Source organism: Daphnia pulex, chromosome 3 (genome assembly GCF_021134715.1).
Source record: "Daphnia pulex isolate KAP4 chromosome 3, ASM2113471v1".
In the NCBI taxonomy this organism is placed as follows: domain Eukaryota; kingdom Metazoa; phylum Arthropoda; class Branchiopoda; order Diplostraca; family Daphniidae; genus Daphnia; species Daphnia pulex.
Genome location: NC_060019.1, coordinates 10,318,906 through 10,342,870, shown reverse-complemented (window position 1 = coordinate 10,342,870; position 23,965 = coordinate 10,318,906). Strand labels below are relative to the sequence as shown.

The 23,965-nt window shown below is 39.0% G+C and overlaps 5 protein-coding genes and 3 long non-coding RNA genes across 17 annotated transcripts; 4 read left to right on the top strand and 4 right to left on the bottom strand.

Annotated features, from left to right (window-relative positions):
- The first annotated feature begins 1,330 nt into the window (after nt 1-1,330).
- Nucleotides 1,331-5,421, top strand: LOC124190663 (muscle M-line assembly protein unc-89-like). The gene is made up of 15 exons (XM_046583475.1): nt 1,331-1,804; nt 1,863-1,952; nt 2,025-2,136; nt 2,221-2,288; nt 2,351-2,494; nt 2,552-2,643; nt 2,703-2,789; nt 2,863-3,255; nt 3,913-4,056; nt 4,120-4,321; nt 4,400-4,542; nt 4,606-4,623; nt 4,704-4,787; nt 4,866-4,942; nt 5,017-5,421. The coding sequence occupies exons 1-15, from the start codon at nt 1,462-1,464 to the stop codon at nt 5,060-5,062; spliced, it is 2,043 nt and encodes a 680-aa protein (XP_046439431.1). The 5' UTR covers nt 1,331-1,461; the 3' UTR covers nt 5,063-5,421.
- A 427-nt stretch (nt 5,422-5,848) lies between these two features.
- Nucleotides 5,849-10,481, top strand: LOC124190660 (ubiquitin carboxyl-terminal hydrolase 31-like). Its single transcript, XM_046583470.1, has 13 exons — nt 5,849-7,113; nt 7,198-7,376; nt 7,434-7,497; nt 7,563-7,701; nt 7,803-8,068; nt 8,160-8,371; nt 8,440-8,545; nt 8,605-8,745; nt 8,806-8,932; nt 9,004-9,234; nt 9,309-9,549; nt 9,618-9,774; nt 9,871-10,481. The coding sequence occupies exons 1-13, from the start codon at nt 6,190-6,192 to the stop codon at nt 9,919-9,921; spliced, it is 2,838 nt and encodes a 945-aa protein (XP_046439426.1). The 5' UTR covers nt 5,849-6,189; the 3' UTR covers nt 9,922-10,481.
- On the bottom strand, nt 10,426-11,487 carry LOC124190662 (U1 small nuclear ribonucleoprotein C-like). Its single transcript, XM_046583474.1, has 5 exons — nt 11,345-11,487; nt 11,241-11,283; nt 11,051-11,159; nt 10,915-10,989; nt 10,426-10,851 (listed from the first exon to the last, which is right to left on the bottom strand). The coding sequence occupies exons 1-5, from the start codon at nt 11,350-11,352 to the stop codon at nt 10,484-10,486; spliced, it is 603 nt and encodes a 200-aa protein (XP_046439430.1). The 5' UTR covers nt 11,353-11,487; the 3' UTR covers nt 10,426-10,483.
- Nucleotides 11,488-11,576: 89 nt separating this feature from the next.
- LOC124190664 lies at nt 11,577-13,899 on the top strand. Of its 5 annotated transcripts, none has more exons than XR_006873025.1 (7): nt 11,581-11,658; nt 12,073-12,123; nt 12,198-12,497; nt 12,810-12,879; nt 13,028-13,243; nt 13,310-13,440; nt 13,689-13,899. It is a non-coding gene; the product is annotated as an uncharacterized LOC124190664 (long non-coding RNA). The 5 variants fall into 5 exon arrangements; XR_006873028.1 differs by having other exon boundaries at nt 13,028-13,249; XR_006873029.1 differs by lacking the exon at nt 11,581-11,658 and adding an exon at nt 11,819-11,833 and having other exon boundaries at nt 13,028-13,249.
- Nucleotides 13,900-14,438: 539 nt separating this feature from the next.
- LOC124191097 lies at nt 14,439-15,947 on the bottom strand. 2 transcript variants are annotated; one of them, XR_006873286.1, is made up of 3 exons: nt 15,808-15,947; nt 14,860-15,156; nt 14,439-14,796 (listed from the first exon to the last, which is right to left on the bottom strand). It is a non-coding gene; the product is annotated as an uncharacterized LOC124191097 (long non-coding RNA). The 2 variants fall into 2 exon arrangements; XR_006873287.1 differs by having other exon boundaries at nt 14,860-15,174; nt 15,808-15,920.
- Nucleotides 15,948-16,489: 542 nt separating this feature from the next.
- LOC124191096 lies at nt 16,490-17,735 on the top strand. Its single transcript, XR_006873285.1, has 2 exons — nt 16,490-16,904; nt 17,090-17,735. It is a non-coding gene; the product is annotated as an uncharacterized LOC124191096 (long non-coding RNA).
- On the bottom strand, nt 17,055-18,728 carry LOC124191093 (tRNA-uridine aminocarboxypropyltransferase 2-like). Of its 3 annotated transcripts, none has more exons than XM_046584095.1 (4): nt 18,345-18,728; nt 17,899-18,280; nt 17,482-17,553; nt 17,055-17,333 (listed from the first exon to the last, which is right to left on the bottom strand). In XM_046584095.1, exons 1-4 carry the CDS (start codon nt 18,422-18,424, stop codon nt 17,313-17,315), a joined length of 555 nt encoding a protein of 184 aa, XP_046440051.1. In that variant the 5' UTR covers nt 18,425-18,728; the 3' UTR covers nt 17,055-17,312. The 3 variants fall into 3 exon arrangements, with proteins under 3 accessions (XP_046440051.1, XP_046440050.1, XP_046440049.1); XM_046584094.1 differs by having other exon boundaries at nt 17,055-17,553; nt 18,345-18,458; nt 18,564-18,725; XM_046584093.1 differs by having other exon boundaries at nt 17,055-17,553; nt 18,345-18,727.
- Nucleotides 18,729-19,019: 291 nt separating this feature from the next.
- Nucleotides 19,020-23,965, bottom strand: LOC124191092. Of its 3 annotated transcripts, none has more exons than XM_046584089.1 (5): nt 23,708-23,965; nt 22,751-23,098; nt 22,602-22,697; nt 20,675-21,062; nt 19,020-20,593 (listed from the first exon to the last, which is right to left on the bottom strand). In XM_046584089.1, the coding sequence occupies exons 3-5, from the start codon at nt 22,645-22,647 to the stop codon at nt 19,717-19,719; spliced, it is 1,311 nt and encodes a 436-aa protein (XP_046440045.1). In that variant the 5' UTR covers nt 22,648-22,697; nt 22,751-23,098; nt 23,708-23,965; the 3' UTR covers nt 19,020-19,716. The 3 variants fall into 3 exon arrangements, with proteins under 3 accessions (XP_046440045.1, XP_046440048.1, XP_046440047.1); XM_046584092.1 differs by lacking the exon at nt 23,708-23,965 and having other exon boundaries at nt 19,020-19,928; nt 19,989-20,593; nt 22,751-23,113; XM_046584091.1 differs by lacking the exons at nt 22,602-22,697; nt 22,751-23,098.

Sequence of the window (23,965 nt, the reverse complement as noted above, 5' to 3'; positions counted from 1 at the left end):
TGAGTGTCGGAAGACGAAGAAGAAGAAAAGTCAAAGTACAGACGTCGTTGAAATGGTTCCAGACTTGATGGAATTGGGTCCCGATCGATGAGGAGCTGCTGAAGGCAAAAAGGCAAGAGAGAGAAGATAACGGCCAAGATAAGACGGGCCGGCGCTTCAAGGAAATAGGAGAAGCAAAAGAGAGTTGAAGAGAGAGAGAGAGAGAAGAACCAAGTCGAACGTGATTCATTAGTCAATGAAGAGGGCCAAATTAATGAGATCCGGACAGCACAGTACGCCCTGCTGCGCTTTCGACGAGCCTGGAAATGTTCTTCTTACCTTTCACAATTCTTTTTCTTTATATCCATTTTGGTTTTTGTTTTGGGATTTTTTTTTTCTTTTTCTTTTTCCTCGTCCGAAATCTCAGACTGTGGACGTGATGATGATGACGACGATGCACCAGACCTTTGCTAATGATGACACTTTCCTCTTTGTCTCGGCCGCAGAAGAAACAAAACAAAAAAAAAAGCGAAATAAAATACAAAAACAAAACAAAACGAAAAAAAAATCCTCATTTTCTTCGTGTATATATTCTTTTTCCTCTCTCTCTCTCTTGTTCTCCGGCCGTCTCATTAGACCCATCGATGCGTTCTAGTTATGACTCGTCGGCTGGCCCAGTAGACAGCTTGTGCGTCTCCAGTGTCCGGCATTCGATGGGCTCGCACGAAAAAAAGGGAAAATCCTCTTCATCTAAGCTCATTTGTTCTTCTTCATAATTAAACCCCCTCCCTTCGTTCCGTGTGTGTGTAGACGACAGAGTTCCAACTGGCCCTCTTTTGTTAGCGACAACTATAACGGGAGGAGGCGGTACCAAAAGTGTCCTGTTTCTCGCCGCTTTTAATGATCCAACGTGTTGTCGTCCGTCGGCAAAGCCCCCTCCCCCCATCTTTTTTCAGTGGTGCGTTGCGTAACACTGCTCCGTGTATACCTATCGACGGTCGTGACGTGACATGATGTCGAAAATATAAAAAAGTTCTTGGATTCAGCCGGGAAAAAAAAAATAATATTTATTCCGAGAATTATTCTTAATGCGGTTCGTATAGGATGAGAATACTTGAGTATTGTGCAAATGATTCAGTGAATTCAAAATGTCTTTAGAAAGTAAAAAAAGGTTTTTAAATTACTATTATGGCAGCTATTTTAGAATTGCATCGCATTCTATTGCGACATTTCTAATCCCGCATTTTTTGTTTATTCGACGATTACGTTACACTACGTGTGCTGCCATCTTGGTGGCGTTCTTGAGAATATGAAACGCACGCGGTGGTTGGGAAAGGCTTCATTCTTCGTTGTTTTGTTGTAAAAATTGAATTTGAAAATATCGGTTTGCAGAAAGTCGAGTCTTGTTTTATACTTTTCATCATTTAGTTTTCTTTAATTTCAGTTGATCAGCATTTGGAATTTTCTTCATCTGCTTTTGTCATGTCGTTTAACCAAAAAAATTCTCACAGTAATGCTGGGAATAGGAAAACGGCGCTTTTTAAAACTGGATTTACGTCATCGTCTTCTCGAAATGTCACTGATGAAGCAGTTGGTTCTGGCAAGAAGAATGTTGGTGCAAGTGGTTTCAGTAGCCCTCCACCTCAAAATAAAACACCCAACAAGTCAGGATTGACTCCAATTCGACCAACAAAATCCCCTGGAACAGGAATGAAACACAAATCAGGTCTGACTCCAGTGCGTCCAGGGGTTTCACAAGGAGCATCCAAAAGCCCATTTATTCAAAGACCGAAACTCAAGTCTGGACTACTACCTATCAAACCAAGTAAAGCTTAATTCAATTACATCATACACTTACAACTTAATGGTTCATTTAAACTTAGGCATGCAAGGAGGAAATCAACAGAGCAATGAATCGAACTGTTCTGTATTTAATGGTAGAAGAAAGTCAGGCTTGAAGCCAATGAAGCCAGGTTTGAAGCATTTGACATGTTAAATATGGAATTCTAATTGCAGTTTCTAAAAAAAATCAAATTTGCTAACAGCTGGACCACTGTTCCCCTTTTCATCTCAAGATAAAACAGATGTTTCTGTAAGTGAGTCCAAATCATTTTGTTTTGTTGCTCCAAAGCAAATTTCAAGAGGAGGAATGATGAGGTACATTTACATACAAGCATAATTGAAATGCAGTTTCTTACATGTTCTTTTGTGATTTTGTTTCATCCTTAATTCCCTTTAAAGTCAGAATTCTGCTTCTCAAAATAGCTTAGAAGAAAGAAGAAAATCGGGACTTTTACCTAGAAAACACTGTAAGTATTCATGACATGCTTTAGTTGAAACTTCTATTCAAAATAAGTTACTCTTTGATCAGCCCTGTTCGGAGCAGTTCCGCCCGATCGCCAGCCTCAGCTGAAACCGAGACCCTCAATATCAAATTCGGGTATGCGAAGAATGCCACAGATTCAAATAAGTAAACCTATTGAGGCAACTCCTTCCCTGAATGTCATAACAGAAGGTAATTTTGAATCAATAATCATAATTTAAAAAACGAATAATTTCATTGTACATTTAGACTCTGAGAGTCCCTGTGATGTTCAGTCTCAGGATAACGTATCTGGAATTACCAAGCTAGATGATTCCATGGATATGTCTGTTGTTATACGGGTATGATATATTTTTAGAAAAAATTACTAACAAACTTACTTAGAATGTTTTCACAACAGCCTAAAACAGGACATCGCATGTCTAGAATTCCATTGCCTAGGTCTACTTTGGACAACAAACATTTTAGCTCAGATACAGAAATAACGGTAAATTAGCGAAAATGTGTTTAGCGATTAATCTCATTTGAATTATTTTACTGTACTATTGTGTCCGTTGCAGCAAACTCGGATTGCGAAACGTGTTCTCGTTTTTTCCGACGAAGACGAAACCGTTAGTTCTCACACCAATGTCTTAAAAGATGGAAGTTCGAAGGCAAATACGAAGGAAGGGACATCTTCCATCGCCAATAGTCTTCAGAACTCCGATATTTTGCCCACCTTGACCAAACCAAAACAAGAGTCTTCTACAAATAATGAAGAAAAGGAAAATCTTTTACATCGCAAGAGAGAAATTGAAAATATTATAGAGAAAATGTCGTCCGAGTTGAAAACCATTGATGAACAACTGCGAACTCTAGATGAAAAAGAACTCCTTGAATCAACGAATGGTTGCGAAAATCTAACGGAAGATATTGACGAATCTGACAGTCCTTTCGCTCAAGTCGGCAGTCCGGTTTTTGTTGTTCCACTCCAACATTTAACGCTAGCAAAGTCAAAACAACCGGACAATATGTACAACTGTTTCAGGGAAAGTTGCTCGTTTTTGAAGACTCCTCAACACTCAGCGTTTGCCAGACTACGAGATCCTTTGCGTCTCGCTCAACAAGCCGAAGAGTCCCCTAATGTGAGCCAACGCGTGCAGAAGCAACTTGCCGATCTGTTTGCTGACTGATACATTTTATCGCGTGTGTATGATTTATTCTGGTTTATTGAAAATTAATGCGCTAATTGGCTATTTAATAAAAAAAGATTTGCATCGTTCCCGGACTTCCCGCTTATTTTCCGTTTATTTTTTATTTTTTGTTGTTGTTGCATTTGATACTTCAAACGCCCACCAGATGTGCTGCGGTTTGATATTAGTTTGACGTAAACATTCGTTAGTAATGAGTGAACACACGACCTTTTGACTTGTGTTTAATTGTTTTCTGTAAGTTCAGTTTGTGGTTCCTGTAAATTGAGAAAGAGAAAAATGAGTGACTCAGAAAATGAAAGCAATAGTGAAAGTTTGCAACATGATCTCATGTCGGTTTCGGATCAAGAAGATGATGGAAGTCGGGACGGAGATGACATGCCTAGTGCTGAAATAGATATCTCGGAAGTTCATGAACAGGCTCCAAGCCGGGAGGATGATTCAATTCCTACAGATTCTACTTCTAATGAAGATTTAGCACAGCTTCCCGGTGAAGAGGGGCCTTCAGACAAAGTTGAAGGGAAGCTTCCTCTTAGAGATTTGGCAGGATTAGATGAAGCTGCTGTAAACAAATTTTCCAATTAAATTTAATTTCAACATTCAATTTAAAAATAATTTTACTTTCAGCTTGAACTGGGGATGTCAGGTTCATACTCAGAAATCCTTTCTCCATCCCGCTTTAAAATAGAACCAGTTCCAGAGGAAGAAGTCAAACCCTCAATTCAAAATTTGGCCATTGAAGGTACTGTTTTAAAGGAAGGAGATATGATACACTTCATTGCAAAAAATCTTGAGACCAAAATTCGACTTTCAAGTCCTGATATTTCAGGTAAAAAAATTACATCTTCCTCAATATGTGCATTCTAACTTCATATAAATATTAACCTAAATAATACTTGTATTGCAGAATCTAGTCAGTTACTGGCAGCTCAGTCTGAACTTGCAAAGCAACATCAATCAGTAGCAACACCAGAATCAACATTTTTAGCACAGTTGGAAAGGGATGCTAGAGGTATTGCTGCTAGTGTTGATGGATTAACAGAGCACCTGGTGATTTCAATTTAAGAATTTTTTATTTAATGAATATTTTATTTTATTTCTTTTTTTTTTCAGGCAGTTTCTTTACATACAGTTAACAATTTAATCTTCATTTTGAATAAGAACGAGATATAAATTACTGACTTTTTTGTTAAATGTTAATTTTATTACAGATCTCAGCTGTCACTGCTCAGTCATTAACTGTTTATAAAGATTCTGTTTGTAAAACATGTGATGCCATGGATGGTAACATAAAGGTAATAATAATGAAATAGATGTTATTTTTTGTTCTTTAATTTAAAAGGAAAGCACTGCATATTTATTTTATAATATAGTCCATGTATCAGTTAATGGCAAAATGTGAAGAACTAAGCAAAGCAATGACCCCCATCTACAAGCTGTCTGAACAAGTGTAATATAAATATATATTAAAATAGCATGTGTTTTAAATAAAACTAATGAAGGCTCTCATATTTTCGTCATTAGGAAGGAAATAAAAAAACTCTTGGATATCATGGAAAATCTCTCATAGGTTGGAACATAATAGAAGATGAAATTCTTTTCTTATTCAACTAAGTATCTTCAAATGTAAATATCTTCTCTGTGTTCTCTGATCATGGGCCAGCAATTAATTGAAGAAACAATATTAGCGTTCCCGTTTTGCTTTTGCAAATAATATTAGTTTTTCTAACGCATGTGCTACTTATGAAGTCATCTTTTATGTCCCTATCATAAAATTCCAATTCATCTAGTTAAATATTAAAGATCTCCCATGTTTTGATGGATTACTTAATGCTGCTTTCATTCACTCTCGAATCTTGATTTGAGTAATTGAACAAGGGACGTTCATATTAATATGTAGAAAAAGTACAATAAATGTTTTAAGACGCCTTTTTTATTTTCATTATAATTTGTGGTACTATTGTTATTCGCATAGATTTATTACGTTAGCCAAGGTTTGTACTTTAGTTTGTAGAACTGATTTTCGTGCGAGCTGCGAGATTAAATTGAAATGCGGCCTACGTTCGGCGCCACATGTAGTCCAAATATATTGTTGTTTAGTATCACCTTTGAATTATAAATTTGCGGATTTGGAATGCAGGAAAGAGAAACTGCGGGGAGGATATTACGGGTAATAGAAAAATCGCTTGTGAAAAGTTTATTCCTAGATCCTAGACTTCCTAGTTCCTACTCACTTGCTTTGCAGGCAATAGGTTGGGTGTGAACTGTGAAAAGGGTTTCCTATGCCCAAATGACAGAAAAAGTAAGCTTCATTGAATTCCCATAGTTTATCATTCCGCATTCCGCTTTCCAAATATTATCACAACCCACTCCCAACGGTGAAAAAGTGAAAACTGAAAGTAATTCGAGCTAAAAGGGCTCGGTCTGTTTCTGTATTTGTGTCGTAAGTAAACTTTTTAGTCTTGTTGTCGTTAAAAGATCAAATGGCGTGTTACAAATTGTGTCAAGTGGTTCGAAACAGTAAAGATTCAACTTGTTAAGCGGAAAAATCAAGGAAGCTGTAGCCCAAACTGTTACCTTATTTGTCGGCGATACTCAAATTGCCGTTGTAGACCGTGCACACACAATCAACTTTGCATCGATTCGCGTGACAGACGTGCAGATTACAGAAAATTTACTTAACCTTGAGAAACATTCATGTTGGGATATCCTCCTGATAGTTTGGGTGTATATCCCCCAATGGATGGGCTGGATGATCAACCAGTTCACCATCCTAATAATTACGATCTAGGTTCCAATGATTATCTACCAAAAAATAGTTTGAGAAGAGGACTGTCAGCTCGATTTTCTAACAACCCTCTATTTGGTACACCTAGCAGAAAGAAAAATGACAAATTTTCATCCAGGAGGACATCCATCGGCAATATGACTAATCTTGAAAACAACACAGTAAGTGATGGGGTTGGAAATCCTAAAAGGAGCAATAGCAAGAGAACTGGAGGCTTCTTATCCAAGGTCCTTCAACAGATGTCAGTTCTGACAATAAACCATGCTAGCCAAAGAAAGAGGCGAAAAGCTGCTGAAGAAGAACAAGAAGAAGACGATACTATACCAGTAGCTCCAATTCCTCAGTCTGTATCCCATTCCAGTCATCTAGATCATGCCAGTGGTAATAAATCAAAAACCATCACCACCAGAAAGTGTAGCACCCTTCCAGCTAGGCTGGATTACACTCCGGGAGTCATCGGTTTACGCAATCATGGTAATACCTGCTTTATCAACGCGATACTGCAGTGCCTCAATCATACAGACCTACTGGCGGAGTACTTTGTCACCGATCAGTATCAATCTGATTTGAACCGACGAAGCCGTCTGAACATTCGCAAATTCGGTGGAACTAAAGGTGAAATCACAGAACAGTTGGCCGAGTTGCTCAAGGCCCTCTGGTCTAGTCAGTACGAACCGGAGATGACTTTTAAGTTAAAGGCAGTTATTGACAAGTATGGAACGCAGTATCGTGGAGCGGCTCAACATGACGCTCAAGAATTCCTGTTGTGGCTGCTCGATAAAGTTCACGAAGACCTTAATACAGCTACTAAGAAGAAGTACAAAAAAATTAAGGTATTTTATCTATTTAGTCATGTTATTAATAGCAACGTCTTTAATTTAAAAATTCCCATTTATTCAATTACTTCCTCGATATAGAATTCGTATGGACGACCAGACGAAATAGTGGCCGCTGAAACTATGGCCAACCACCTGCGGTGCAACTCCAGTTTTGTCCACCAGCTGTTCCAAGCGCAGTTCCGTTCCTCGCTTACCTGCCCCCATTGTCATAAGCAGAGTTCAACTTTTGATCCTTTTCTATGCGTTTCGTTACCAATGTAACACACACAATTTATTTTTATCTAGTTGAGTTATTAACTTTTAATTTTTTTTAGCCCTCGCAAGCGGACCCAAAACGTTTACGTGAATGTCGTGTACCTCTGTCAGCAACCCAGACAAGTACGATAAACATGGTTTCTTTTATAAAAATGTGTTCTACAATAAATAAAAAAAATGTATTTTAGGTACGGATTGGCTTGTGCATGAACGGCCAAGCGGATGTCAAAGAACTAAAGGAAGTTTTGTCATCCGATACGGGAATAGATTTCAATCGAATGTTGCTTACAGAAATTGACGACCAAGGATTCCTGCGCACTCATAGTGGTACTTGATTTCATTGCCCATGAAAACAAACCTATATTTCTATTCTATATGCTGTCAATTTTAACTTATACATAACTTTTTTTTTGCAACTGCCAACCTAGATAACCAACCAATATCGGTACTAAGAGAGACTGACCCGCTTTATTGTATCGAATTACCTGATGTTAAAGAGCCATGCGAGGAGGATGGGGCATTTCTGGTTCTATGCTGGATCAATGTACTAGTTGACGAGCATAGTCAGACCCGTATAGGTAGCTGCTATACTATGCAAGTTGCCAGGGAAACTTCTTTCGAGGACCTTCAGAAGCTATTGCTCAAAGAAATGGCATCAGTTGTCCATCATCAAGTTATTTGCCAGAAACAAGAGGTCTGGAGACACCCGCTAAAACAATAACCGCTTTGAAAATAAAGTTGTTGACATATAAAATAATTTGCTTATTTTTTTTTTTACATTGCAGGAACCTTTATTCAATATTCGAGTCATTGACGGTGTTTGCCGCTTCATCGACTCTGAAGAAGGGGAAGATGGCCCACTCTACTTAGACGCGGCTGTCGACCATCCACTGTACACAGAGGCAGTCGACGCTGCCCTTAGTCTCTGCGATCCAGAACATGGCACCCCACTACATGTAAAAATTGTCCTTGAGTGGGACTCCGATAGCAAAGAAAAGTTTGTTGAGACAAAACTGGTTATTTTTCCTAATAAATCAGCTAATGAATTATTGGTTTGCTTTACAGAGCAATTGTTGATGATGAAGATGTGATTGAAGAACATTCCAGTGTAGGCCAACTCAAGGCCACCAATGAAGAATGTACCTCAGTGACGTTGGAAGAGTGCTTTCAGGTAAAAAAGGAAAATATCTTGCCTTAAGAATTTCGAATTTACTTACCCTTTTTTATTAGCTGTACACTCAAGCGGAGCAGCTGGGTCCTGAGAACGCGTGGCATTGTCCTTCTTGTAATCGCAAGCAAGAAGTAGTCAAGCGGTTAGCCTTATGGTCCTCACCTGATATTCTCATCGTTCATCTAAAACGCTTCAAGCAGGTATTATCATGGTGCAGTTTATTATACTTATCAGAATTTTAACGTTATCTGCTTTTACAGTCGGCCAAACAGAGAACTATGTCCAAATTGTCGGTGATGATTGATTTCCCGGTACATGGGCTTGATCTAACTAACCATTTGGCGTCGCGATCTCATTCCTCCCATTTGAACAGTCAGGAGATTCAAAGTAATCTATAACTTTTTTTTAAATTTATATATGCCTAACTTTGAACTAAACCCATCGTGTTTTTACTTCAGGTAATAATGGATACATCAATCAAAATCCTGGTGGAGTAGGATGGCGTTCGCTTTGGTCACCTCTTAGGATTCGTTCTTCCTTTCGGTCTTCTACTAACGCTTATAACTCCCACAATACCGAATGTCTACCAAACAACCCGCCTAATCGAAGAGTGCTGGATGAACATGTTTACGATCTTTACGCAGTGTGCAATCACCACGGAACTGGACTAGTTGGTGGCCATTACACCGGTAAAATTCGTGTTAAAAATAGCTTCAAGTACGAAAATTAATAGATTTCCTTTTTTTTTTCTCAATCATATCAGCTTATTGTCGTAATCCGACTGATGGCATGTGGTATCTGTTTGACGATGCGCATGTTTCGCGGGTCAAAGAATCAGAAATCGTGACTACATCTGCTTACATACTTTTCTATCAACGGCGCAGCCTCTCAATGTCATCGGGCTCGAGCGAGGCGTCTAGTAGTAGCAGTTCTGGCTCTGAACATTGGGCCTTTCGTTTACCTCGTGGAGAGGCACGCACTCAGCTCTCCGCTTCTAATTCAAGGTTGTATGTCACCAAACAGTTTTTTTACAAGCTACCAGCTGACCAAGTTGTATTACTGGCAAATGCAGGAGGGGTTCTACCGATAATTTTAGTCGTAAAGATCGACTGTATTCAACACTTCCAGCAAACAGTGTTGGCCGAGGAGTTAGGGGCGTTAGCCTTGCTAGAAATGAAGAAATTACTGACTGGTCTGATGATGAAGCTGTTGCCTTGAACGGAGATTGGGTATGTTGTAACATTTCATTTTTGTATTCGTCTCCATTCTCTATTTAATCGAAATCGTCATCTCCTTTTCATTCTACTTTACTTATTTTTTTTAAGGGTACACCAGAAGCTCCCCGTCGCAATGAAATCTCTCAGACACAACGTTGAATAGATAAAGCTCGCCAGAAGCAACCTCCCGTTGATTTCGCCAACATGACGACCACTTGTTATTCATGTCTCATGACCGTGTACCTCTTGTAAGTTGACGATTGCCCTAGTCTTTAACTGTCTCTCTATCCATATAAAGTTTGAAAAAAAAATACAGCACCCGAGGCCTTTTGGTTATTTTTCCTTGAGTTTCTGCTCATTTTTCTTTCTCTATATTTTCCCCTGATTTTCTAATCCAGATATTTGTTGGCTGTGGTGACTATTAGTTGATCGTTCCTTCAGTCGGGCTGATATTTTGTTTATATTTAACAAGACCAGAATTTCCTTTTTTTTTTCTCGGGCTGAGCATATCATTCTCCTTTCTCTCAATCTTTTCTATTCTATATCTAAACAAGATTGTACCTTTCGAGTATATTATGTGTACAAATTTGCGCCTTAGTTTCATATGTTTCTGTGCTACGTGTGATCGTCACTCGTCAGAACGACGACATATTAGAAACCATGTTTGAACGAAGGTATGTTTAATGAAAAGCAAAGTCAATACAAAGAAAAATCATGTTGCTTATGTTGCTTGTGTTCCAGGCGCTTGAGGAGCTTGTTGTCTTCCTGGCATGCCAGGTTGCATTCCTGGTTGCATACCTGGTTGCATGCCTGGTTGCATACCTGGTTGCATACCTGGTTGCATTCCAGGCATGCCTGGCATTCCTGGTCTCATCATCATATGATGCATTGGTCCCCCTGGTCCAGGACCCATCATCATAGGCCCCATTGGATTCATTGGTCCTCCTGGTCCCATTTGGCCCATTGGTGGACGTCCACCTGGCATACCCATAGGCCCTCCAGGACCCATCATTGGTCCTCCAGGTGGACCTCCCATCATTGGACCTCCTGGTCCCATCATTTGTCCTGGACCTGGAGGTCTTGGAGGCACTAAAAACACATTATACATTTTTAAATGGGACACATTTGAAAAATTGAATCAGCTCAACATACTTCCTGGTAAGTTCAAGTTTCCTGGTGGTGGAATGGCAGCACCTCCTTTCATAATTCCCTTTTTGTAAGCTTCAACTGTGTAAACATGGAAACTATGTTTAGAAAATATTCAATGATGACGTAAACACTGACTCACTAGTCGCATCAATGAGGCTTTGAGCTTGATCTTCCATCCACTTCTGATAGTAAAATTTTACATTTTCTTTATGCTTCCTTCCAGAGCAATGTGTCTTTCGTACAGAAGGCTATATTTAAAAAAATAACAAAATTTGTGAAGTAAACTTTTATGGAAAGAAACTTAAGAGAGTATAATCCGGTGTTTTTACCGAATCATGTGTCAAGTAAGTGTCACAATAATCGCAGTAGTATCTGAAAAATATCAAAGAGTAAGGCAAACTATAGCAATAATGTAAGATATTAAGAGAAATACTTAGGCATGGTCGAAAAGAATAAAAATTAAGATTTAGCGAATAGAAAACTTTTCAAGCCTTTAAACAAAACTTGAAACTAACGCTGTCGCCTGTCGGCTGCCAATCGTCAGAACGGCATGTAGTGCTAGTTTTACGAACTAAATTGTTTTTGTGCAATTTCGCCATCTGCTGATGGCTGGTTTTATTTTTATCAGTATTTTATTTATACACTAGATGTCACTAAAACAGTTATGAATAACCAAACAAATCAAAGGTTTAAAATCACTGAGTTTCGAGTTTCGACTTTTGATCTATTATTTAATATGTAGAAAAGGTATACTTCTATTGTCAAATTGATTACTGAGTGTAGAGCAGGTATACTTACCCTATATCCATCCATGTGTTTGTACTTTCACCATTTAACAGCAGAGAGACTTAAAAGTTGAAACAAAACAAGGTGCTCATTGAACTAACTGACAGTTGTTAGTTGTGACATCATTTTGCCAACTGTAATATTTGCTATTATTGTTTTAGTTTTATTAATTTGCAATTTAGTGAATATTTTTATGGATAAAAAGATATACGTAGTCCATGTGTGAATTCAGAGTTAATGTAATCTACGTACTTTGCCAAGACATTCCGCTGATCATGTAGTCTGAAACAGCTGCCCATTTTTCATTAGATTAGATAATATATAATTCAGGTGAAGTTGGAGTGCCTTATTGATAAATGTGTATTACACTTTCAGTGTTCAAAAGTACTGCAAAAGTCGGCGATCACTCTCTGACCCTCTCTCAAGGTAATTATTCATAATTTTTGGCAAACGTGACCGGATTTAAACTCAAACGGATTATTTTCTTTTCGTCATTTCAGAGTGTGTGGTGAAGAAACACTGCCCGTCAAATAGTCGACTTGGAGGGCATTGAAGAGATTGCAAGTTAGAGATTCTCGAGAGAGGAATTATATCGGCGTCTAAGAAGACATTACGTCAGCAATCTGGAATCACTAACAGATGAGACACAAAAGCGAATGTCATAAGCTGCCTTCCCCTTCATTGTAGAAGCATTATTACCTTGGGGATTTTGTCTGTTGTGATGTGTGTGTGATGCTGCTGTGGTGGCTTTTTGGTGAAGACGAGATCACGAGATACAAATTTGGAGGGGAAAATATTACGTGAGTATCAAAGTTATTTGCCTTTGCTTGTTAGTTCTTTCAATTAAGTGTCAACGAGCTAGAGCGGACATTGTTTTCATGTTGCTGTTAAACCGCTTAAACGTTTCTTTTTTCTGACGATAGACAACATAGCATTCGATCATTTTCCACTCAGTTTAATTACGCTTCTTTGCACATCTCTAAAAAAATTTCTCGATTCTACTTCAAGAAAATTTTTTGTGATAACTGTCAGTTTCTGTTTCGACAACAAAGCTCACTTGTTAGATTTTTAATAATGCGTTTTTTTTTCTACTTCCGGTTTTCTCTTTTCAGTTAGTAATTCAGTAAATATTCATCTGACGTACAAAAGAACCAAATATTCGTGATCCTCGTTGAATTTGTGGTAAAGTTCATGTTTTATTTTTTACGAAAGCGTACTTCCGGTTTCGATCATTTTCCTGAACTATAGTTCAGGAACCAACATTTTGATGTTGAAAAAGTTAACGAGAGTCTGAAATAGCTAACTAAATCATTTGTATGTTGTGTCATAGGGAAAGCTGCTGGATCCCCACTATTTCGTGCCAGCTTGTGAAAGGCGTGAGGAATTCCCGAATTCAAATTTAGCTGCTGCGTGCTGTCTGCAAGCAAGCAATCCAATTGGCTGTCGCTAGGTGGCGCGAGTGTCTTCAGGGGACCAAATTCGGCCATTTTGTTCCTTGACGCAGCAGAAGTGGGATGCTGGTCGTGACGTTTCCCATGATGAAAATGTAAAGGTATTTTTTGTTTATTTCTTAGGGTTACTTTATGTTAAATTTTGATTTATTAATTGACAGGTGATTTCAATACCACTTTGTCAAATCATGTAACTCGGACTTGAGTGCCTGTCCATTTTGCCGAAATGTCGTGCCTCGTGTGTCTTGCTGCCTGCACCCAGTCGTACGTCTCGTCCCATGACAAAGCAAAAGTAATTATTTTTATCCAATTTCCTGCTAATGTACTTAATTAATATGACTAGAGATCAATTTGCATTTTGAAATACCTTGCCAATTCTAACTTCCTAGTTCCTATGTAAAATTTGAGATATCGGAGAGATCTGTTGAACTGCGTAGCTTTTTTTGTCTTACTCCTGGTATTCTTTTGTCATAAAGAGTCCTGTGTAATTGTGCACACACTGTCTTTCCCCGTTGGTAATTTTTTTGTTTTCTTAATTAGGTCCGCTGTTGGTTACCTTGTTGCAGCCAGGTGGTGAAAGATGTGATGGAGACTAATTGAACTGTTGTATGCAGCGTGTGGTTCCAGTGTTATCCTGAAGCAGCCTGAATTTGCCAGTGATATCCGGGTTGCTGCCTTAAAGTTAAACATTTTTCTCTCTTTGCATTTGTGTATTTTGCTCTGCCAATGCTATCCTGTGTTTGAAATCTTTTCTCATTCGTGTTTTTTTGCTCTACCAGTGTTTTCATGTGTTGCAGTCTTGAAATGGTTTCACTGTCGTCTTTGGAGTTTTTACTTGTGCAGTATATGATTGAGGCAACCTGATCTATGTCAGGTTTGACTCAGTCGACAACTGCTAGATTAAATTCCGGCTTTCTGCACCAACAAAATAATAACGGCACATGTTATTATCGCGGTTGGGAAAGTCACAGGCCCCCCCCTCCCTGGGGGCCATATAAAATGTGTCGTGTTTATAAAAAATACAAAAAATTATTTTCATATAAAAAATTCTAATTTTAATTTTCTTAACAAAAAAAACACGTGAGCAATGAACATCGCCAATTTTTATCGAAAAAGACTTAGTAAATAAATAAATAATATGGTGGTTGTTTTTATAAAGCGGAAAAAAATAATAAAAATTTGGACAAGTAGTTTATAAAAAAAAAAAAAGGGAAGGAAAAAGGTGTTTTTCATAGAAAAAAGGTTGTGATTTTATAGTAGTTATGTGTATAGGAAAAATAACAATACAGATTTTTAATTTCATATTTTATTGTTAGCGAAGTAGGAATATTGAAAATGGTCATATATATATGAAGAGCAAACAGGTTTAATACGGTTACATAATGGAGGTAGTTGATAGCGAATCTTTAGGGAAAACTACTTCGTGGTAAAAATAATTTTTCTCCAAAGGTACATCAGATCATTTGCATGGCAATTTCCCGTTCGACCAGACGAATAACCAACGGCGGAGACTGTTTACTTAGGGAAAAGGGAGGACATGCATGCACTTTTAATTTGTCCAAATCTAATGTATCAATCTTCAATTTCTGCAACCTCATCTCAGTTTCACCAATGGATCAAGTCGATGGAACGGCAGCGAACGACTCCACTAAACGAGAACGAAAAATTTAGTTAAGTCAATAATTAAATGAAACTAGCCATCAAGCATTACCGTAACGTGACAGGTGGCAAGAGACGAGACGACACATCGACGAGAGGCAACCGATAAAACTTGCCTGACAGTCACCAGGCAACAGACTATTCTGCACAACAGCTCAACACTGCAAAAACACCAACATTGGCAAATAACACATCGAAGAAAGATGTTGAATTGAATTGAATGTCTGCACAAGCTCCATTTCAAGACATCTCGACTGGATAATGACTGCAAAACCACTGCTCAGTGCTCACACCATGAACGCTGCATCAACACCATTAGCAGCTCCAACATCAAAGTAACCAAGGAATCCTATAAATCAAAGGAAAACTATGAACCAATTACATTTTCAAATACAAAAAAGGGCAAATTTCTGTTTTATAAAAAATTACAATTCTTTACAAGCTGATCATGAACTTTTCACAAAAGCTCGTATTTAGAAACACAAAGTTGTTGTAAAATGTCGTCCAAAACAAGGATTCAAGGTCTAACTCAATTTCTAACAAAAAAACACACGTAGCACCCATACTTTTTACGTAGACTAAAATTTAGGCAAATACCAACCCACTCGAGTTTTCTAACAAGTTAATAGATGTCTGCAAAAGCTCTTGCATAACTCAACTAGAAATGGAAACAATTTGCAAAACAAAACCCAATGAAGCTCAGACTTTACTACTCAATGGTTAATTGAAAAATAAAACTCAATTACTCTTTGAAACAAAGTCACAAAATTTTAATTCAGAAACAAAGTCTTGAATTAAAAAGTTAAGCAACATAATTACTCTTTACTGTTCTGCATCACTGCATGGAACGAAACGTGCAACATGCAGCAAGAGACGACATTTTGGAAATGTACAGCAGACCACATGCAGTTGGCAAATTGTGAATTGAAGGAAATGTTGCACGTAATGAACCACACAAAAAATTACATTTTATAATATTAAAGAATAAAAATGAAATTACCATGTCTATGATCACAAAATGTCACGTAAGAGAGTAACCCGCGATGTCTCAATTCAACCTTCTCGGACAGCGTCTCGTCAGCAAAAGAAAGACTGTTTGTCAGTCGTCTCAAGACTTTGACAGCCACCCGCCCACCCCCCTACATCCCTCTAGAAACCAACACACTAGAGATGAATAGTTCAATCCCTAAACACACTGAAATTCTTTGCCACCTAGTGACAGCCCTTAGCATCCACGGACGACTAGGTAGAGTGTAGTGAAGAGTCGGACGGAAAAAAATTAATCAAAAAAATATTCGTTATCTCCGTGAAATAAAGCATTTAATAGATAAAAAAAAGTAATTATTGAAAAATTAACAAGTAAGCTTTGTTGGTCATCACCAAAAAGTTACCGCCGATACATTTTTATAGGGATGTGCAAAGTAATTGAAACTGAATTTTACAGCTGAAAATGATCAAGGAAGGAGGAGGAGGAAGGATAAAGCCACTCGAAAAAAAGGCCTGATTTGGAGATTATTACACAGACAGAGTTTAAACTTTAAAGCCAAGACCACACAATTCCATTAAAGAAATTGCGGTGTAGACTGAAATCGGCGGCCGTCTCGCGATCTCAGGGATGTAACAAATAGTGCTGTAAGAACGAAGGTTGGAAATTAAAAGAAAGCTTAAAAATAGGCGGAAATCAGGCACAATTGAATCCGGAAAATTTTTTTAATTTCGCGGTCATTCCTCGTCTCTGGGTGGTCTTAACAACAAGTTTGTTCTCCTTCTACTAGATGGAGATATCCATGTATACAATCCAATCCTAAACAAACTCTACAATCGCTCACTCATTCGATGTCTGCTACTTGTACAAGAATGCATGGCAGGCTGTGATAAGAGAAACAAATTACCACAGTATTTTACTCAGGACGTCAAATATGCAAGTGTGTTACGATGCCGCTGTGTGACCACTTTACTAGGAGGTCATTCGATCGTCCAGGAAAATTTTTAGTTTTCATCACCTTAATATGCAGTTTGACGGTGTTTGTGAATACATTAAGAAATCGCTATGCAGATTCCTCGCGACAAGAAAGATATCGAACCTACTTACACGAAGTAATTAATTATCTTATATACTATTACAAAGTCCCTTTCTGATAGGACAAGAACATTTTTATTTTTATCTTCCTGTAAAATTTAATAACTAATAAATATTAATTATTTAAACTTTAGAAAACTTTCTGTTTACCGTGATTCAGAGTTAACTAAAAGGAAATTGTGTCACTTGTATTGTTGCTCAGATGGACGCCTTACATCCTCGTATGGATCATATAGAAGAACACTTGTACAGGGACCTTGATGAAATGGGGAGACTACACAGTTTAATGGGAGCAAAAGATCCTCAGTCAAAAATAGCCTCCGAGGATGACACAACAAAGAATATTAAAGGTAAAATAGGCTTTTATAATTTTTCCAACACTGACTTGTGGGCTGTTTGCCTAAGAAATTTCATTGTCCGTTTTCCTACTGGTTTTCTGTACTGACCTAATTCCAAAAGAGTAACTTTATCCTGATGTTCAACTGCACCATATTTTAGTTGGAATGTGCACAGTGCTTTTAATGGATGAACTAATTTATCAACAATGCTTTTGTCTGTTTCCATTATAGACATGGCTAAAGCTGCTGACTCAACTGTTGATAGGCAGTATTCAGATGGCTGAGTCCTGATGACATACAAACTGGGACCCAGCTCTGGCAAGGAAACCTGTAAAGTGTTAATAGATAAATAAGTTTATACAAATTAACAGAAACATTTTAATAGTTATATGCAATAACACTAATATGTTTCTACATAAAAATGTGCTTTATCACAGTTTGAACATGTTTTATGCTGCACTGTGATGTGATTTACCTATAATTGTATGAAAATACAACTGTCAAGCTTAATATGAATTAATTTGTTAATTTCTTCTAGAATACTGAATATTGTTTTTTTAATGATTAATTCAGAATTAAATTGTATCAAAACCTACAAATGCAAAACTCTTAAAATCCAACCCAAAGTTATCAACAAGAGATCTCAACTGTAAGCAAATACTACACTTTGTACCTGAGGTAAAGAGTGAAGGAAAGGGCTATGAAAATACATAGATTTTGCTTGCTGCCATGTTCCATCAATCAATACAAGATTATAAGATTCTCCTTGTGGATGAGTATGTGATATGTCAGTGATGCACTTAGATTGGGGTCCAGGATATAGGACATAAGTGTGTGGTTCCTCTAGCATTTCTTTCAGTCCTTGATGTTTCGCAGAAGGAAATTTCTTTCCATAGAAAATAAGGCACTGTCCACTTGTCATTCCATGAAAAAGCATTGGCCCTGTTTTAAGATTTCTTTTCTCTTCATCTGGGTGTTGTAAAATGATGATTTTACCATTAATTTTAACAGGGGTATCTGGCAAATAAGAGCACCAACACACTCGAAGAGGACGTCTAAAAAAAAGTATTTAATGTTTCCCACATACTACAATAATAATGCAATGGAGTATGATCATACCTGCACTTTTCACAGCTTGTTCGTTGCACAGCATCACCTGAGACTATATCATCTGAGAATCGTATAAAGTCTTCATCCATTTTATTTTTTTTACAATAGCTTCAATGTTTCAAGCTAATTAAATTAAACTGTGTTTAGCACTACTGATTTTCACGATTATCAAGTCCACTCACGAACACGTCATCAAAAGCTTAATTGAAATCCTTGCTTTTTTTATACCTTTGAGCGCTAGCACATCGTTTGTTCAACAATTTTCTTAAGGTAAAAAGATATATTTTACAACTTTTTTTATTTAACTATTAAATTTTCCAGGTTCCCTTTGAAAAAAATGTATACAAGACTTGGTCTGGACCTGGACTCTGGAGGTCTGGGCCAAAGCAGACGACAGAGATAGCACGCTTATAAAATCATAATTTTGAACTGTTGCAACGTTGAAAAATAGTACGGCAATTTTTAAATCTCGTGTTCGTTCTTCGCTTGGGCGTTATATTGCGTGAACACGCGAACATTTTAATGCTATACTAATAAACAATTTCTGAGTGAAATGAATAGCCTAAACGAATTATGATTCTGCTTCGGAGCCTTAATGGCTAATAATCCGTATGATTGATGAATTGTGTCTAGACTAGATGTTAGGTGTTGAAGGTTATGGCATTAAATGAAAATCATTGCACATTCATTGTGTTATTTTATTTCTTATATGATTGTATTTGTTCAGAAGTGAGACAAATTTTTTTTTTAATTGTGAAAAGTGCTCAATAACTATTACCATACAGCACTGTTTCTGTACACACGCTAGAAAAGGGTACTGGTTACTGTTAAATTAGTTACTAATAATGACGATTATATAATTTGATTTTTATCATCGCAGACTTCGGCGTTTCAAGTTGTAACACAGTTACACAGCAATACATGTGACAAAAATGATTGTACTTTCCATGATTTAATGTCTGACTGACACGGCAGCGTGAAAAAAAAAATGGACGTAAGTAAAGTTAAAAAAACGTTCTAAACGAGCCTGAATGGTTTGATCGAGTAACTGTGAAATGAAACTTGACTAGATATACAACCACTTCCGACTTCTATTGAATTAGTATTATATATCTGAAGAGGAAAGGAAAAAAAAGGGGGTAGTGGTCATGTATCTGCGAATACGGCGACGATAAATAAACATAGTAGAATTGGCACTCGCATGTTTTAGAGCAATCATAGTGAACGGGTGTGTTTATGAAAATGATAAGCGTTCGTGCCCAATTCTAGTCCATATACACACAGCGAAAACAACTTACTGCAATATGGATTTTTCTCTCTTGAAAGCTAGATATGTACACAGGCAGGAAGGTATACAGCGAATAATATGTGGTATTTGGTCTCAGCTGAGTTTGCGCAACTTGGCGTTGCGTCCGCGAAGAGAGAGAGCCGCTTTGCCCGATCCGGGCTCGGCTTGTCTGACTTGACGCTGCCTTTTATTATTATTATTCTTGCTCCCGATGGAAGACTGGTCACAGGGTGCTGCCTGTTCTTCGGCCTGCTGCTCGTTTGATTCGCTGCGTCTCAGCCCACGGCTACTCAGCGTGATCCGACCTTCGTACATGAACTCCAAGTAGCGTTTGCCTTTGCACGATCTAGGAGCAGGTTTCTTACTGCTATTCGTTGATGTCACAGCCTCCACCGACGAGGGCTCGAGCGGTTTAGTTGCCGTGCTGCTGTCGCAGAATTCTCCACGTTGGTCATAGCTCTGATGAAGGCTAGAAGGATCACGTTTCTTCAACGGCAAGTCTCGTCTCCTTACGTCCTTGGCGGCGACCATGACCGAGTCTTTCAAATCGATAGAGCTGCTGACTTCACTGGACGAGTTCTGGATTGAAGCAGCCTCTGAACTAGGAGGGGGCTCTAATAGCGACAGTTTCTTTTGGACCAGAGAGGAGAACTTGCCGGACACGGGCCGTGCACACAATTTCTCTACTAAATGATCGATCAACTCTTGTTGGTTGGTACGAATTGTCTCTTCGCCGCTTAAATCTAACGGCTCCTCATTTTCCTCTTCTTCCTCTCGATTCTCGAGATCCTGCTCCGACTGCAAAAGTGACCGATTGGCCCAGCCCCAGAAAGGAGCAGCTTTAGGGCTGGCTTCACTTTGAACGGTGCTGCTCATACTGATTGAGTACATGGTCGGCTCGACTGGCTGTTCCACTGCTACAACACGATGGTCAATGCAATTCCATGCTCCTCCCACCGGCGACCACGATCTAGATTTTCAATCATTTGACAGACATTAAAAATTTGAATAATCAATAACGAGAGCTCTATACGTTAAAGGGGACCATTACCCAGAAGGATGACTCGTGTTGCTGGCCTGATAGTAGACACACATTTCAGCCAATTGCATCAGAGCCGAATTATCTTCACCGCTAGCCCTACTCTTTAATTCCTGTTGCTCTTGTTCCAGTCTCTGTTGTTCTTCCAGTTGATGAGCAGCCGCAGCTTCCAGAAAGCGTTTCTTGGGTGGCTTGGGTGCACTGCTTATGTTCATTGAGGGTATCACTGCCCTAGCACGCAAGATGCTTATGTGAGCATCTTCATTCAATTTGTCCGGCATCATAATCAAGGAATTGTCAATTTCTTTGTATGCTCCAATGCTAGTTGAGCGATTTGTCCAACAATGGGGGTCTCCGGCCCTCGGTCGAGTCGTCAAGTTCCACATTTTTTCACGTCCATCTATACACGAAACAAAAAGAAAAAATAGAAAATCAATAACCGGAGTTGTGATACAGTAGCTCGTAACTCCATGTTCTACCCCGAATTTCCTCATAAATATTTATAAATTCGCATGTATATATCAAGGGTGTTTGACGTATAGCTCTAGGAAATTATAGATCAAAGCACGTTTATTTATGCGACATAATTGATTGAATCTCGTCAGAGCTGAGAGGAAGTTAGAAAGTGAGAGTGGGTGGGTTTGGTTTATAGACGAACAAGCCCCTTGGCGGTTAATTGGAGAGGAGGAGACGGAGAATCCACAAGGAAATTAGTTGTGCAGAGAGTGCAGCTAAATTTGAACTGATGAATACGTCAAGTAAATTGTTGTTGGGAACACACACACACAGAGCGGAGAAGGCGAGTCTTTTGATTGACCTTCTTTGGAAATGGGCCGGATTGTGAATGAAGCAACAGCCAAAGAGAGTTGAAGTGTGTAAAAGGGAGATGACGAAGGCTAGCCTAGTGAAAACGATAGTTATATCCAGCAGCAGAAAAAAGAAAGAAGTAAGAAAGAGAAACGAAAGGGAGAGAGAGTTGCGACAAAAACGCGTACACACAGCGGTAGAGACACGACAGGAGAAAACGAAGCTCGGCACTCGGCAGTGCGCTCGCTGAGAAATGGGAAAGTTATCTAGGTTAACTAAGTAGGTCACAGCCTCAACGTTACCCAATTCTGGCGACCCAGTGGTTTTCCAGTGTCTAGGCCGCGCGGCTCGACGAGAAGAAAAAATAAAAAAATCCTTGATCTCTCAATGCCAACCGAACGATCGTCAACGCTCACGTAATGCGGGGGACACACGCACTCGGATATATGCACAAGCGCTCACGCACCTGAGGCAATAATCTTCTAACGGTTTTTCTTTTCTCGATAGAAAATCGTAAAAAAGTAAAGGCAAGAAAAGAATTTGACCTCCAGACTTGGGCACTCTGGTCAAGAAAGATCGAGTAAATTGCAAAAGACGGAGAGGGGGGAACGCACACAGCGGCTGTCGGTTTTTAACAAATCAATACACAGCGGAAACGCAAGATTGTGCAAAATGTCACAGACGGGAATCGAGATCACCCGACACTGGATTTAAAAGGCGTTGGCAACCGATTCAATTGCAAAAAAGAGCTGATTCGCACGTCATCCGAGGGACACATTTGAAGCCTAAAGGGTTTTTTTAAGGGAAGGAGAGATTTTCACGCTCTAGTCGCACGGACACGAGAGAGAAGACTGGTGCAACAACGGTTACTATCTGTGTATAACGGGGCTCTCTGCGCAAGTAGGTCAACAGTATACTCGTGAACGGCTAGTCAGCTGCCGGCTGGGAAAGAAGAAAAAAAAAACTGCGTGCGGTGTGCAACTGAGATCAGCGACTATACACAAGTCAGGGACACACCTCGAACCTGTCGACTACACTCGGTCCGATCTATATTCTAACGGTCGGATTATTATGCGCAGTGCAATGAGGCGGTGGCCTTCCTTACCAAATCCTTTACTGTTGCTGTACTCACATTTCTCATTCGCTCTCCCACTTGAGCACTTGAAAGGGGCGGCCATTTCTTATTCAACACATTTCACATTCAGCTGTCCAGCTGCTGCCTGCGACACTACAAAAGGAATTGAGAGCCAGGAAGAATAAAACAATTCAATTAGCTAATACCAGTTAACTGAATTGTTGGCTGTTGTATAGCTCGTTCATCAAGGGGATCCAATGAATAACGATGTCCGCTACCGTATTATCTTGTAAAAAGCTCATCATGTTTGTTTTTTTTTTTTGTCAGCGTGGATGTGTCTGTGTGGGCTCCATGGGTATTCACGAACGGTGATGAAATGTCGCCACGCAGTTATCGCCTTCATCCAATTCCGGATCCGCCCATTCTCTCTACTCCCTCTCACTCGTGATTATTTGGCTGGCTTTCAAGTTCCAAGAGAAAGCCACTGAACTCTCTCACAGTCCGACTCAAACCCGATGAATTTACAACTAACTGGACAACTTTGATCGATCCATCTAGACGGAAAAAAATGGGGAAGAGAAACACGATTGAAAAATGCAATGCAAACACACTGGCAAGAACAAGATTTTTTTGTCATTGAAATGCATAGAGAAGACAAAATTAAATGAAAGTCAAAACTGAGCGAGAGGAAATATTTGTTCCAGTCATGTCATTAACTTATTAATGGGACATGGTTCGATTCGTCCGCATACACAAATGTCTAACACGTCTTATTTCTAACTCGCATTTCATCTCCACTATTCCATCCGGTTCCTCTTTCTCGTCTTCTGTCCTTTATTTCTGCAATATCATAAGAAAGGGGCAAAGGGAATGCACGTCGTGATCTGACGTGATCAATACTACAAGCGAGCTCTTCTCCAGTGACCCATTCATCGTTGAGAAAATTTAAGAATCATACATCCGACTCGTGCCCCGGGAGATTAAGCATAATAAATATCTATTTTTAGCTACAGTTTAAGTGGATTTACGCATTACTATCGAGTATTGATCGCTGCAAAAGCTGGAAAAACTCAAATGTTATGTTATGTTTGTTCAGCAGATGTTGAGGCAGTTCCTATGTGCGACTGTGGCACGAAATCGTAAAACGTAACAAAAGTACTTGCCTAGCGAATAAAAAGCTATATCAAGCGAAGTTAGCTGCTGCTAGGTGGCTTCACTCGAGTGCTGTGATGTATCGATTCCGCCCCAAGTTTCGGTTACGTTACGGTCCTGATGACTGCTGTCTCTGGGTGCTCTAATGCTCCTCTGTAGCTCGTGGTCAATCCATGCGTGTAAAAGTCATTTGGGTGTTTCGGTAGTCACGCGACCAATCTGCATTCAAACATGGCGTCACTACATAAAAATACGAAAACAATTTCAAC

Coding starts and splice junctions, on each gene's coding strand:
- LOC124190663 (XM_046583475.1), top strand. CDS start 1,462: ATGTCGTTTAACCAAAAAAATTCTCACAGTAATGCTGGGAATAGGAAA. Junction 2,495..2,551: donor CCTGAATGTCATAACAGAAG/GTAATTTTGAAT, acceptor TTGTACATTTAG/ACTCTGAGAGTCCCTGTGAT. Junction 2,644..2,702: donor ATATGTCTGTTGTTATACGG/GTATGATATATT, acceptor TTTTCACAACAG/CCTAAAACAGGACATCGCAT.
- LOC124190660 (XM_046583470.1), top strand. CDS start 6,190: ATGTTGGGATATCCTCCTGATAGTTTGGGTGTATATCCCCCAATGGAT. Junction 8,069..8,159: donor TTATTTGCCAGAAACAAGAG/GTCTGGAGACAC, acceptor TTTACATTGCAG/GAACCTTTATTCAATATTCG. Junction 9,775..9,870: donor TTGCCTTGAACGGAGATTGG/GTATGTTGTAAC, acceptor ATTTTTTTTAAG/GGTACACCAGAAGCTCCCCG.
- LOC124190662 (XM_046583474.1), bottom strand. Junction 11,160..11,240: donor CTTACTTGACACATGATTCG/GTAAAAACACCG, acceptor TTTTAAATATAG/CCTTCTGTACGAAAGACACA. Junction 10,852..10,914: donor AAACTTGAACTTACCAGGAA/GTATGTTGAGCT, acceptor ATGTGTTTTTAG/TGCCTCCAAGACCTCCAGGT.
- LOC124191093 (XM_046584093.1), bottom strand. CDS start 18,424: ATGGATGAAGACTTTATACGATTCTCAGATGATATAGTCTCAGGTGAT. Junction 18,281..18,344: donor ACAAGCTGTGAAAAGTGCAG/GTATGATCATAC, acceptor ACTTTTTTTTAG/ACGTCCTCTTCGAGTGTGTT. Junction 17,554..17,898: donor TCCTTCACTCTTTACCTCAG/GTACAAAGTGTA, acceptor AACACTTTACAG/GTTTCCTTGCCAGAGCTGGG.
- LOC124191092 (XM_046584089.1), bottom strand. CDS start 22,647: ATGGCCGCCCCTTTCAAGTGCTCAAGTGGGAGAGCGAATGAGAAAT. Junction 21,063..22,601: donor TGGGAGAGCGAATGAGAAAT/GTGAGTACAGCA, acceptor TTTCGTGTATAG/ATGGACGTGAAAAAATGTGG. Junction 20,594..20,674: donor AACACGAGTCATCCTTCTGG/GTAATGGTCCCC, acceptor TTGAAAATCTAG/ATCGTGGTCGCCGGTGGGAG.